Raw genomic sequence first — 12,566 nt, forward strand, 5'->3', positions numbered from 1 at the left:
TATAAATACAAAAACGAGACTGAACGTGTTTTTTACTATAATAATAATAATAATAAGTATCACCATGCTTATTTGTTGGGCATGTGTATCATAAATTACTTATACTGTATCATGGTATAGCACGTTCAGGTAGGATATATACATAATACACCATGCTTGTAAGCGTGAGGTCAATTCGATGTCACTTCTTACTGCATAACCAATCAGCACCCTTGAACATCACATGAACGTTGCAGGTTCCAGATGGGCGCGTGCGCAAAAGATATCATTCCTTTATAAATGATTTCATTTGAACAAAACCAAAATGTAACTCACTATTGACGGTTTCGCCTATCATGGTCGGTAGGCATCATCAGAATGATGGTTGTTGATCCTTACTTCCGGTTGGACGAATCCCGGCCGACGAGGGTGTTTTATCAGCCAGGAGAGGATCATACACGTGACTAAGGAAGTGGGCCCCCTCGTCTCTGTTCATAATGTTTACCAACAAACCTGATGAATCTATTTAGTGATATCATTCCTTGTTTGCAGCATTCGCAAACTTGGCTCTTAGAGATTTTCCCACTTTTGCATTAAAGAACTACTGTATCAAGTACCTCTTTTGAACTGACTGCGATGTGTTCCAATATGGCTCTATACTTACACAAAACTTGCTGTTTCACTTTTAAAATCTAAACGAATCCGAGCAGCCGAGCAGTTAGAATTTTACATAGCCGATCAAGATATGGGTTTTTTTTTCTCTTTATACTGCTCATTCTGCGTAATGGGAACAAGTACACGCCACAAGCAGAAATAATGTCACTAACGTGATTTGGATTTTGCACGTTTCTAGTCTGTTTTACTGCTCAAAGTTACAAACTGAAATTTTATTGTAATTAAAGCACCTCGGGCTTATCACTTATTATTTTAGTCCACCACTGAGCATTAAAATCATGCAAAATGTAGAATGTAGAAAAACTGAGGGCGTCGCTATGGAGCAAATCACACATTATGGCGTTAACTGTAGTTAAGATCTGGACCTCTTCGTACGGACGTGGCATTCTCATGGCCTATTTACATGATCTACATGGAAATAGCAAAGTTGTTCGTACCGTGTTTTAAAATCCATCTAGCTCTTGTTTTGTAGTAATTACACTTTTCAGTTAAAATTGGGTTTCAGCTTTAAACCGAACTGATCAGAAAATAAGACAAGCACAGTATCTGGTCGCGTTAAGGCCCCTTCACAAAAATAATGCCGAAGGTACAAGGAAGTCTGCCGAATTCAGAATGCTACTTCCAATTGTTTAGATCGATATCACTATTAGTGCTTACTTGAGCGTTAGCAGACATAAACGTAAACAGGAACCTTTCATCAATACATGATTCAATTTTGACAAACACAGTGCCTGGAAGTGTGCAAATGACCTCTACCTCAAAGAAAGAGAAGAATGTTCAAAGCTAGTCTAGACAAATAGTATAAGTGCTCAGCTTTCATGAAGTTCAAGAAAACGTCAATTGTGCCTGGCAAATCAAATTGTATACAAAGCGCGCAGAGCAATTTACGAAACAAAATGCTTTTTGAAAATAAGTAAATAATTCGATACGCATCTGAGGGAGACACGTATTACCTGAAATTCTGGTTTCATCTTTTTTGTAATTCTTGAAGATGTTTACGAAGTCGCTGATCTAGTTTAACAAGTGGCAGTGCTTGAGAATTCTGCTGAATTTGCAATTCATATATTGAATTTACTTTACAGTTTTGTTAGCGACATAGATTGAACTTATTTTTTCTGTTTTGTTTTGTCTGTGGTAACTTGACCTTTAAACTATTTATATATTCATTATTAATTTGATAACAAGGGTATTAAGAATGAATGGAGTGGAATGGGAACACTACATGTAGTAAATTGAATAGAATCAATGGAATCAATTATGTATTTATGATGTTTTTATTTTGGGGAAACCCTTTTAAGACTGTTACAAGATCATACATCAGCTTTTCCAATTTGTCTTTTTGAAAATGAATAAACCATTACAACAACATTACCTTTGGGGTCTCGCCTTGCCATACCTGAACAAGACACAAGATTATTTCTGATATATATGGTCTGTTTATCACCCTCCTTTATCTAATACATAGTCACATGAGTATTAAGTTTTCATGGGAATGAAATGTTCATTACCTAATCACCCAAATAATAATAATTATTATAATATTCTTACTCTCGGTGAGTCAAGAACATTAGTGCGAATTTCATTGGATGCAATTTCAAATTGTGACCGTTCTGTCAAAGCGCCGGCGAATGCATACGCACGCAACACTGCTTACTCAACGAGTTGACCTCTCTGATTCACCGATAGAAAAAACATTGGGTAGAAATACATGATAATAAATAAAATTGAAAGCTGGTTATTCTGTTATTCTGTATTACGAATATAAATACATGTAAATACTATTACTTTAGTATGTGCATGTTCTAATTCCTAAATTGGCCGATAAATCCAGAAAGTGCGTAAAAACGAATTAAAAATGTCGATCTTACATTACATGGAAGAATCTACGTATAATTTAATGGAAACATCAAGAACTGATAACCTTCGGAGTTCAGCTACCTTTCCACATTATATGCATTCTTGATGTAGTACAATAAAAAGCAAGAGCAACAAAGACTTGACGTCTCCCATTCATCCTTACTCCAATTGGTTGATTCATTTTACTTAAAACTAAACAAATGTCTTGTTTTTGTATTCTTGCAGGTACCTGTAAGTTACGGTGTTCCGACAGTAGCCACATGTACATTAGTCCAATGGTTTAAAGAAATAGGATTTGCTACATTATTCGGTGCTTTGCTTCTAAAAACCTGGAGGTAAGCGAACCACGTCTAACTTATCCTTATGTCGTATCAATCTTCATCTATCTGGATATGCTATTAGGATATGTTTATCTAGTGTGCTGGCCTGTGTAAGATGTACCCTCCCTCGTGCATTTTCTTCTTACTTATGTCTTCTTTAATTTCAAGTTTGAGCGTTCTTTTATAATCAATTGAGTTCAGGCTCAGAAAACAGACTGTCAGCACATTTTTATGCTTGAATAAATGTTCAACTGCGTGAGTGTGTCATTAGGAACACCCCAATGACAAAGTAATGCTATACAGCTGGGGTGGATTGCAGACGTTCTTTTTTTCCCGCCTTTTTCACGGTTCCACCCAATTTCATATGGTACGACTTCATGTATAATGCAGGCTGTCTCCAAGTAATTATAACTGTGCATTCTCAGATATAAAAGCGAAAACATTACAGATGCAATATCAACAGTGTTTCAAATTATCTAATCCTGCAATGCGCATATTTCTGGAGATAACTACATTCGTTCGTTTTGGTGTGACAGTAATCAATATAGATTAATTGGTAAGGCATGGTACTTTATCATTTGCGACTGTCCGGTGGTCTGCCGATTTCGGACGCAAGTAAGAATGAAGATTAAAGGAATAACACTTGTATACTTGCTGCACCAGTAGGGCCTATGGCAGCTGCTTGTTTGTTTACCCAGGTTGGTCCGTGAGAGACACATGTACATGCTAATCCATGTGAAATCCATGGAGCGTTCCAAGCTCTAAAAAAAAGCCCAAGCCTGGATAGCCAGGCTTACAAAATGCTAGTTGGCAGGATTATTTCTTTACAAACCTGGTGGCCCGCTTCTGTTGAATTAGGTTGCCCCGATTTTTGCGAGAAATCCTATACATCGTAACAGCACTTGCGCTTTTTCATACTGTCGTGCCACTTGTATTGCAGACAAACGGTCACAATCAATGTTTGTTATTAGTAGATACGTCTTGGTGCTTGCTCCAGCACAATTCACTATGTTCGGGTTACGATGAGTTACAATAGGTCGCAACTATCAGTGAAATCAACCACAAAAATACCAGACTTTACATTACGTCCTGAATTTGAGACAGAGAACACTTATTTCAGCATTTTCATCTTCAAAGATAAACAAACCTTACCAGGAAATCTCGTTAAAGATTTGTTTGAGCATTATTACGAGAGCTCAACGTCATCAACAAGCATTCATGGTAAATGCATTGAATTACAATGTGTGCATATAGACAGAAACGTTTTAAAGTTCTAGTGTTGGATTTGTCGTTCGTTCAATTTGTTTGTTTTTTTAACATTTTGGGTGATTGAAATGTTTCTGGCTTTGGCTGGGGTTGTTAACGTTAAGTCATTGCTGTAATTTCCTTTGGAAGTTGAGTGAATGACATAATAATTAGAATTGTACCAAATTCAAGAATTCTCAACATTTTGCAGTCAGTCTATTTCCAAATGTTCGTGTGTTATTGTCTACTTATTTTGTTTATGCAAATTAGTTTTTTTATTTGCATGTTTATAATATCTCTTCCTGAGTATTATGTTTTTATTAGCGCAGGAAAAATTATACCTTTACTCATTTTCTTCTCCTTTTTTTTTTTTTATATCTGCAGAATCTCTGTTGTCTTCCGCGTACGTTCGGCCGCTAGAGTTCGTATAACAGATATAGATCTCATCAAACGACTTGGCCTTATAATAGCTGTGTTTGTCTTCTATCTTATAGTACGGGCTGTAGTTTCACCGCCCAGAGTAATTGTAGCAAAAACATTAAGCGGCCTTAAGGCCAAGCAATGTTCCTACGATTGGTGGGATTATGCTGCCAACATAGGTAAGTATTATATTATGACAAAAATAGGCTCAATTCCAGTCGCACAGTTCAATGAACTCCGTTCAACATTAATGGTTCAAAAGTTGACTGCAAGTCACGGAGGATGAGAATTTGTACCTAATATATTCCGAAATCTTCTTACGAGTGTACAACCATATTGAGGTTAACGAACTGTGCTCTGGCAGATGAGTTGTTTAAGATCCTAGTATATAAAAACAAATGTTAATAACTGGCTTTAAGGACTTATCGTAGACATATTAGCAATTATTATTATTCCTCGAATATAGCACTCAATAGTTATTGCCCTTGGGCAAGGCGCTTTGCCTCGCTTGCCTCACCCCACCCAGGTGCAATGGGAAGCTGTTAGGGGTAGTCACAGTCGTTGTACTGATGGACCCTGCGCCACTTGTAGGCTGCAAACGTGGTTCCGACATATTCTAATGACGGCGGAATAAATGTAAAGCGCTTAGAGGCTGTTTACGGCATAAAGCGCTATATAAATGTCTACATTTATTTTTTTTTTTTTTTTTTATATAGACAATAAAAACAAGTCTAAACGACCTTGAGATTTAACACAAAGGAAAAGAAAAGGAAAGTACGTGATTGTCCGTGGTACTGTTGTTGTTTAATTGGAGATCAATTAAATAGAGATCAATAACAGTATATCTTTTATAATGTTTAGTTTGCGGCATTTGTCAAGTTACACTACCATATTTCTAATAGTGCCGACCCCAGAGGTACACTGTTGCCTAGCTACCTTGTAGCTACTCTGGAATGGAATACCAGTGCAGTACCAATCCAGTACCAGTATGTGTATACTGTACGTGTGATTTTTATTAATCTCTTGGCACAGCCTGGGTGACTTCATTTCCAAGATAAAACCACTTATAGTATATTATACTTATATATACTAGGCATGTTGTGACTTGCGTGAATCAATTGGTATTTAAACACCACAGAGTATACTAGTTATATATTCTTTTATTTGGATAAAAAGGATAAAAGAACAAACTACGTTTTATTCAAAGCTTACGGTTAGAATGCTGCTTTTATAGTTCATTTAGTAAACTGAGTGAATTGAATATGAGTGAAACCAATACTTGACTCCTTCGCGTTACTAAACACTCCAAGTTCAACATTTTTCCAACAAGGTTTTAGAAATGAAAATGTCAATTAAATTAGTATTTTCTTGGGAAGCTTAATTGGTGGAAATAACGAGAACAGATTCGCCGTGTCAATCTTAATGTCACATTTCTTTTTGCCTTAATTCAAAATGCCAGTCAATGTGGTAAAGTCGTAAAATATATTTTATTAATAGAATCCAGCAAATAGTGTGCACTGTTCAGGTATGGTTGGTTTAAAGTTACCAGGTACTTGAAATGAATCGCGGCAGGCTGATTCAGGGTGTTGCGTAAATAGTGTAGAAGTCAGTCAGTTCAATGACATTTTACGTTGAGCGCTGAGTCGGGCCAATCTTCAGTTAATTTGAAAGCTACGTTTAGAATTTCATTTTCTTGTGATGTTTTGCTAAGAACAGAGTGTCAATCACCGGCTATTAAGATGTGCTGCCTCCGTAGTCTTGTTGATCAATAAGCACAATTTATGCGTGCGACGTCATTTTGATTCAGGACAAAAAAATACAATACCTAGTCATTCTTGTGAATGGATATGACCCGTGTACACGTGACGTTACTAACCTTAGTTACCAGTCACATCGCTTCAATGATGTACGAGCGTATTTACGTCACGTGCACCACCCCACTTACTTTCACAAGCATCTAATCGTCCCTGTTTTATTCTCTGTATATTGTGCTGCATTTTAGGCGGTATAATATAGGTTCTGATTTCAGTATATTGTAAGGTTACCCATTACCTGAAGTAGGAATATGTTAATCTATTTGTATGTAGAGTTAATGAACTCTCAATTGATATAAACATTCCAAAAAAAGTTACATCTAACACAATGCATCGACTATGTTTATAAATACGCACGTGACCACCTCCGCGCTGCCATAACAGCTTGTAGACAGTAAGTCTCGAAGTAACCTTCTACATAGCGGGTGATCTTAATATAAATTATATTTGAATGCAAAGGCGGAACAACATGAGACTACTGTGCAGCAAAATTGTCTATTTTGTTCAACTTTGTGATTATATTGTAAACGTTACCGTCGTTGAATTTTTTTCGTTGTTAAATACTTTCAAAATGTTGTTTTTGATAACATATTACAAATTCTGATTTTAACTTGTATCATGATTTATCCTGAAAGTTGTCTTTACAATAAGTTTAATTTCTCACACACACGTTTCATGTATCGATTTTCTCTGTTTTAATATGCGAACTTATCCCTAGAATCCTTTTTTCAAAAAGTTACTGCAAACGATCATTCCAATGTACAGTTCCTCTTTGAACATGTTGTAAGCCCTATCCTCCAACAGAAATCTTCCTCGTCGTCTGATACCGTCTAACATCGTCTTTCAAAATGATTAAACGAGAAAATATTTTTGCCTGCTTCTGAGGTTAAAAACCTCAACATGGACATGATTGTCTATATCACATCTCGTTCCAGAACCTTAGTGTATTTACACAAACGCATATAACCCCACATATAACCTCCCAGCAAACACAAAAACGTTTTAAAAACGTTTTTAATAGGTTATATTTGGGCTTTTGGTTTAGATAAAAATGTTTTAATAACATTAAAATGTCGGGTTATATAATGGTCATGAAAACGTTTTAAGACGTTTTGTATGAAAACACACTACAAACATATTTTTAAAATGTTTTCAAAAATGTTATTGTAAACTATTTTTGCAAACATTTTTTGCCAAATATTTTGTCAACACTTAAATAACATTATGTTAAAATATTTGAACCCTGCAAGCACAAAAATGTTCTTAAAATGTTTTTTTCAAAACGTTTTAATAACATATAAAGGTCATGAAAACGTTTTTCGCAAAATATTATTTCAACCCCAAAATAACATTCTGTTTAGAATGTTTTGTAACAAGTTTTCAAAAATGTTTTTGAAATGTTATTAAAACGTTCTTATACCCTTTATATAACCCGACAGTTAAACGTTATCTGTAAAACATTTTTTGTTTGCTGAGCAGTAGATTATCAAAAAATGATTTTTAATGTTATGAAAACGTTTTATACCCTTAATATACCCTTTATATAACCCGACATTTAAACGTTTTCTGGCAACCTTTTATAACCTTTTGCGAATGATGTCGAAAACGTTTTGTGTTTGCTGGGCTACTTAGTTAATTTAGAGAAATAACTACTGTATTTAGTTCGGGCAATGCCGTGTTATTTTAACTATTTCATCTACTTATTCACAGTCGTGTCTACGACTCCGTGATTCTCATTTACTTTCTGAAGAAACGGGCATGGCATAAGGAACAAAAACATTCACAGTTTATCTGGCGACATCTATATAGTATAATATACAGCAGCACTCATATGATTTTCAATTGCCAAACATTCGCCCAAAGTCAACATTTTTACGCGTTTGAAAGTAAAGACATATGTTACCAGCTCCAACAAAACCCGGAACAAGTCGCCAGGCATGTTTATGAGTTACAGGCCTTTAAAGATGACATTCCCATAAAAAAAATCAAATTTTGTAATTCTTTATTTCATGGTATTTGACCTTGGGACTGAGTGGACTTTCAAATCCTTGAAAACACTTGTTTACAAGAGGTTTATTTAATCAATAATTGGCAGTTAAACTATGATAATCACTTTTCAATCCTGTGTAAAGCAGGAAACTAATGAGCCCATTACTCGAATAGCCATTCGACAAAAATATCAAGATATTATTTACAAAAATAATCTATATCTTGAAAAGTATTGATGCTATGTATATAATTTTGGTATCCTTTTGAAGCTTATTGTCCCGTGCTTACATTTTTTATTCAAATCATGACATATCATGAAAATGAGACTTGTTCCTGGTTTTGTCAGAACGGGTCACATATAATATATGGCTAGTGTGTTATAGCTTCTGATCCTTTTCACCCCTTTACAAGGTAGATGCTCCTTTAACCAAAAGAGCTTCAGAATATAACCACCAAGGCATTTTTCTGTGCAATTAATTACCAAATACTGAGACTATGTCACACTACATCTATCAAATCAACACTTATTTCAACGATGAAACACAAATTAAATTAACTGATGCCGAGATTAAATCAATGAGACAGGTTGTTATTGCCTTAATCCCACTCTAATGTTGGTTTTCCTAAATGAATCTTAAGTTTAAAATATATAATAAAAGAGGTAATTTGTTAAAAACACGCCCACGCATGGTATGTATCATTTATACTGAATACACAAAGTTACTGTGCTTTTATTCAAGCGCATATAACTAATTAAATGCAAGGAACAATAAAGCACAAGAAGTTAGTCGCGTCACTGAAGAAACACAACAACTTAAGTCACAATAGAGAATAAAACCAGATGATCTACCAAGATCAGTTTTAGCTGAGCCGCGGGATTTTACTTTGAACTCATAATCCATCAGCACTGAGGTCTATGTTTGATAATTATCCAGATAAGCTGTTTAAAGGCGGCGATTTATGACGTAAAATAGTTGCTGTTCTTTTGACGTTTTAAAGATTCTGTTCAGAAAGAAATAATAAAATGGATGGTTTAAGCTTCCGATATTTTGCCAAGTTGACATAAATCAGACTCAAAACTACAATAACTTGACTTAATATGTGTTTTGCCGGTGGCTGCAAAACTCTTTAAAAATTAGCTTCACTCAGCTTGGAGATAATTTTTAAGTTTCGTATAAATCTACTGCGCGGCAGGATTGCTGATCTCTTTCCGTTGTAATCAGAGCACGGGTTGAAATTCTCAAGATTGGGGTGATATATTACTTACAAGAGTAGTATTACCTACCAGAGTAGTACTAAAGACATCTCTCGCATCTACATCACAGTGTGTATCAGTGCGAGTGTGTCAATATAGCTCTAAATTTGCACACACTAAAGGTAATAATTTACCAGAGCCTAGAGTTTCAAATAAATTAACGTGCGAAGCCGGATTCAAGTAAATCAGACATGATGAGTTCAACGTATGCACGTGACGTCCACAACCAAGGATTTACCTTTGTTTTTACCCGCAGCCATTGCTACTAATTTAAAAATGTCACATCTGCTTTGAAAAATAAGAAAGAAACAACTTGCGAAATAATGTTTGGCACAAAAATAGTAATTGTCTTATGAAAGACTAATTCAAAGTGGATAGCTTTTTACCGATTTTCAGACTATTGAATATATTAAGAGATGTGGGGTGGAATAAAGACAAGCTATCAGCTGTCGTTATTGAAACGTGAGAGTTAGATTCAAACCATGTTGACCAGTGATTGGATCAAGCCCGCGATTAATAATCAACACGAGCTCATCTGAACTGAGAGCTGTAATATTAACGGACTGGACCCGTAAGAATGTAATTACGTTGTATCTTTTAATCTGCTGATTACAACAACTTAAATGTCAACGCAATAAAAGTCACATTTCATCTTTCTACTATAATTAAGTTTATGAAAAAATGGTCAGACAGGTTAGCCAGATATAGTCATACCTTTACCTGTGAGTATATTATTAGACTTGTAATAAATGATTGAAATAACAGCTTTTTGACAATATATTTTAGAACCTTAGGTTTAAGTTAGATTGGTTGACCTTGAGTTAGCTATATTTAGGATTCAGCCCACATTCATTTGAATGATTTGTAATATGTCGGACTCAAGATTCATTTTGGCTTGCTGAGTTTCAGATTATCTACGTGTTCAAACGAAATATGTGAGCTTTCAATTCCTCAATGCGTGTTCGCGCAATTACTCGTCTGATTTTGATTCATTCTAAGCGTTGTTACTTCTCCAGGCCTAAAATAAATGACACCTGAATCTGTCGGTTGTCTGGGTCCATGTTCTAAATGCATATACATACATACAGAGACTTTTGTAATACGTCATTTTAAAATAAAATAAAAACAAGGATGGAAAAAATACAACGGCAACAGACAACAACAGATTTGAGAATTACGGCACGACGTATTCTATTCAATTCCATTCGCGCTTTCTTTATTCAAACTTATAAAGACGTTTTAGGTACTTATTTTCGCTTACGAATTGCCTTTTGTACAAGAAGAATTCAGCAAAATGTGAAATGTCAGGCATGTCAGAGTGTCTAATATAGTCCTTAAAAGTACTAAATTCAGTGGTATACCTGCCATGATGGTACCAGACAGCTATGATCAATACACAATGATGTCAATGAAAATGTTTCAAAAGGTTCAATACTAGGAGTGATATAAGAAATGCAAAATCCAATTATAATGCAGTCGGAGACGATTTGCCTTTAACGCCAAAACCGCATGAAACCGAAATGTATAATTTTAGTAAACTTATCGGTTTTTGCCTATTGCACAGTTTCAAGCTAAACACGCTTATTGATATTCAGATCAGAACATTTGCTGAATGTCAAAAACTTGACTTTATGTATCGTTTTATCTTAGCCAGTGTTAGCCATGATCAATGATATAAAGAATAAAGAAATATCTGCGACAGAACGACAGGCAGAGCTATCAGAAACATTTTACATCATTTAAACTTACTTAAGTGTGGCAGCGTTCTTGACACGAGGTTTGATAATTACTTAATAGGGTCAATGTTGAATATTAACTACACTGTAAAAATATTTTACTCAACACTGAGTAAAAAGGTCACAGCTAAACAGTTGAATAAAAATTACTCAACATTGAGCTCATTATAGGTCACAACTTAACTGTTGAGTAAAAATTACTCAACATTGAGTAATTTTTTACTCATTTGTTGAGTTGTGACCTATAAGAGCTCAATATTAAGTAATTTTTTACTCAACTGTTGAGCTGTGACCTTTTTACTCAGTGTTGAGTAAAATATTTTACAGTGTATAAACCTTTTAAAAGTTGTCACATCATAACAATGACAGTTAAACGACGATTGTTTCATGCCTTCAATAGAAATTGACAATCTCAGATAATGGTGAATTCACTTTATGAAAGCTCCAATAGCTAGCAGCTAGCTTATTTTATATGAGTAGGTATTTCATTTGTTAGTTTTACACAAATAGGAGAATGCTACTTCACTTATATCAAGTATCGTGCCAAATTGTCAAGAATCATATATTCATACATATGCATTTAATGCAAATTTAGAATAACTATGCAGCATTAACATTCATTGTATCTGGAAAATACATAAAATGCAACAATAATAAAAACATTTGTGGTTGTGCAAGAAATGATATCACAAGATATGTCACCATATTCCATTTCTAATATCTAGTATTCAAATTGTGTTTCTCTCACATCTATCTTTTTTTAAATACGCAACCTTTTGAATGATTTCTTCTAAATTAATATTTCTGATCTAGCATATCAAGGTAAATAGGAATCAACGTCTCTCCAAGTTATCTCACAGTTGCTATTCTAAAGTCACACTTGTGAATCACAGTAAAGTGCAATTAAGCTAAGGGCAACGACCGTTGTTATGTACCGAGACGTCCCTCGATAATGTACACCCAAAAAAATAAATCTATAAAGAAATCCACTTTACGTAAGTAACGTCATATTTGTAGAACTTAGTTATCATGATAATGTTCATAATAATACCGATTTTCGTAACGCGCTCGTCTGACCGTGTTCCTGGCTGTGACCGTGATTAAAAAATAACATTTGTTTGCTTCAATATTAGTAGGTTACAGACCTGAAATTGGACTTGATTGTCTCTATCACACATCTTTTTCAACACGGGGTGTATTGCCACAAACACACACCACAACCTATGTAGCCAAGGGCATCATGAGATTTCACAAAAATGACGCCCTCAATTTTGGT

The 12,566-nt window shown here is 34.9% G+C and overlaps 1 protein-coding gene across 1 annotated transcript in view; it reads left to right on the forward strand.

Annotated features, from left to right (window-relative positions):
* The window catches only part of LOC140135728 (probable G-protein coupled receptor CG31760), a 204,882-nt gene that overhangs the window by 144,851 nt on the left and 47,465 nt on the right, over positions 1–12,566 (forward strand). Inside the window, exons 6-7 of the mRNA XM_072157329.1 lie at positions 2,737–2,846; positions 4,461–4,675. Coding sequence (XP_072013430.1) covers positions 2,737–2,846; positions 4,461–4,675 — 325 coding nt within the window. The remainder of the gene's footprint in view (positions 1–2,736; positions 2,847–4,460; positions 4,676–12,566) is intronic.

The sequence above is a fragment of the Amphiura filiformis genome, chromosome 16, assembly GCF_039555335.1.
Source record: "Amphiura filiformis chromosome 16, Afil_fr2py, whole genome shotgun sequence".
Lineage (NCBI taxonomy): Eukaryota > Metazoa > Echinodermata > Ophiuroidea > Amphilepidida > Amphiuridae > Amphiura > Amphiura filiformis.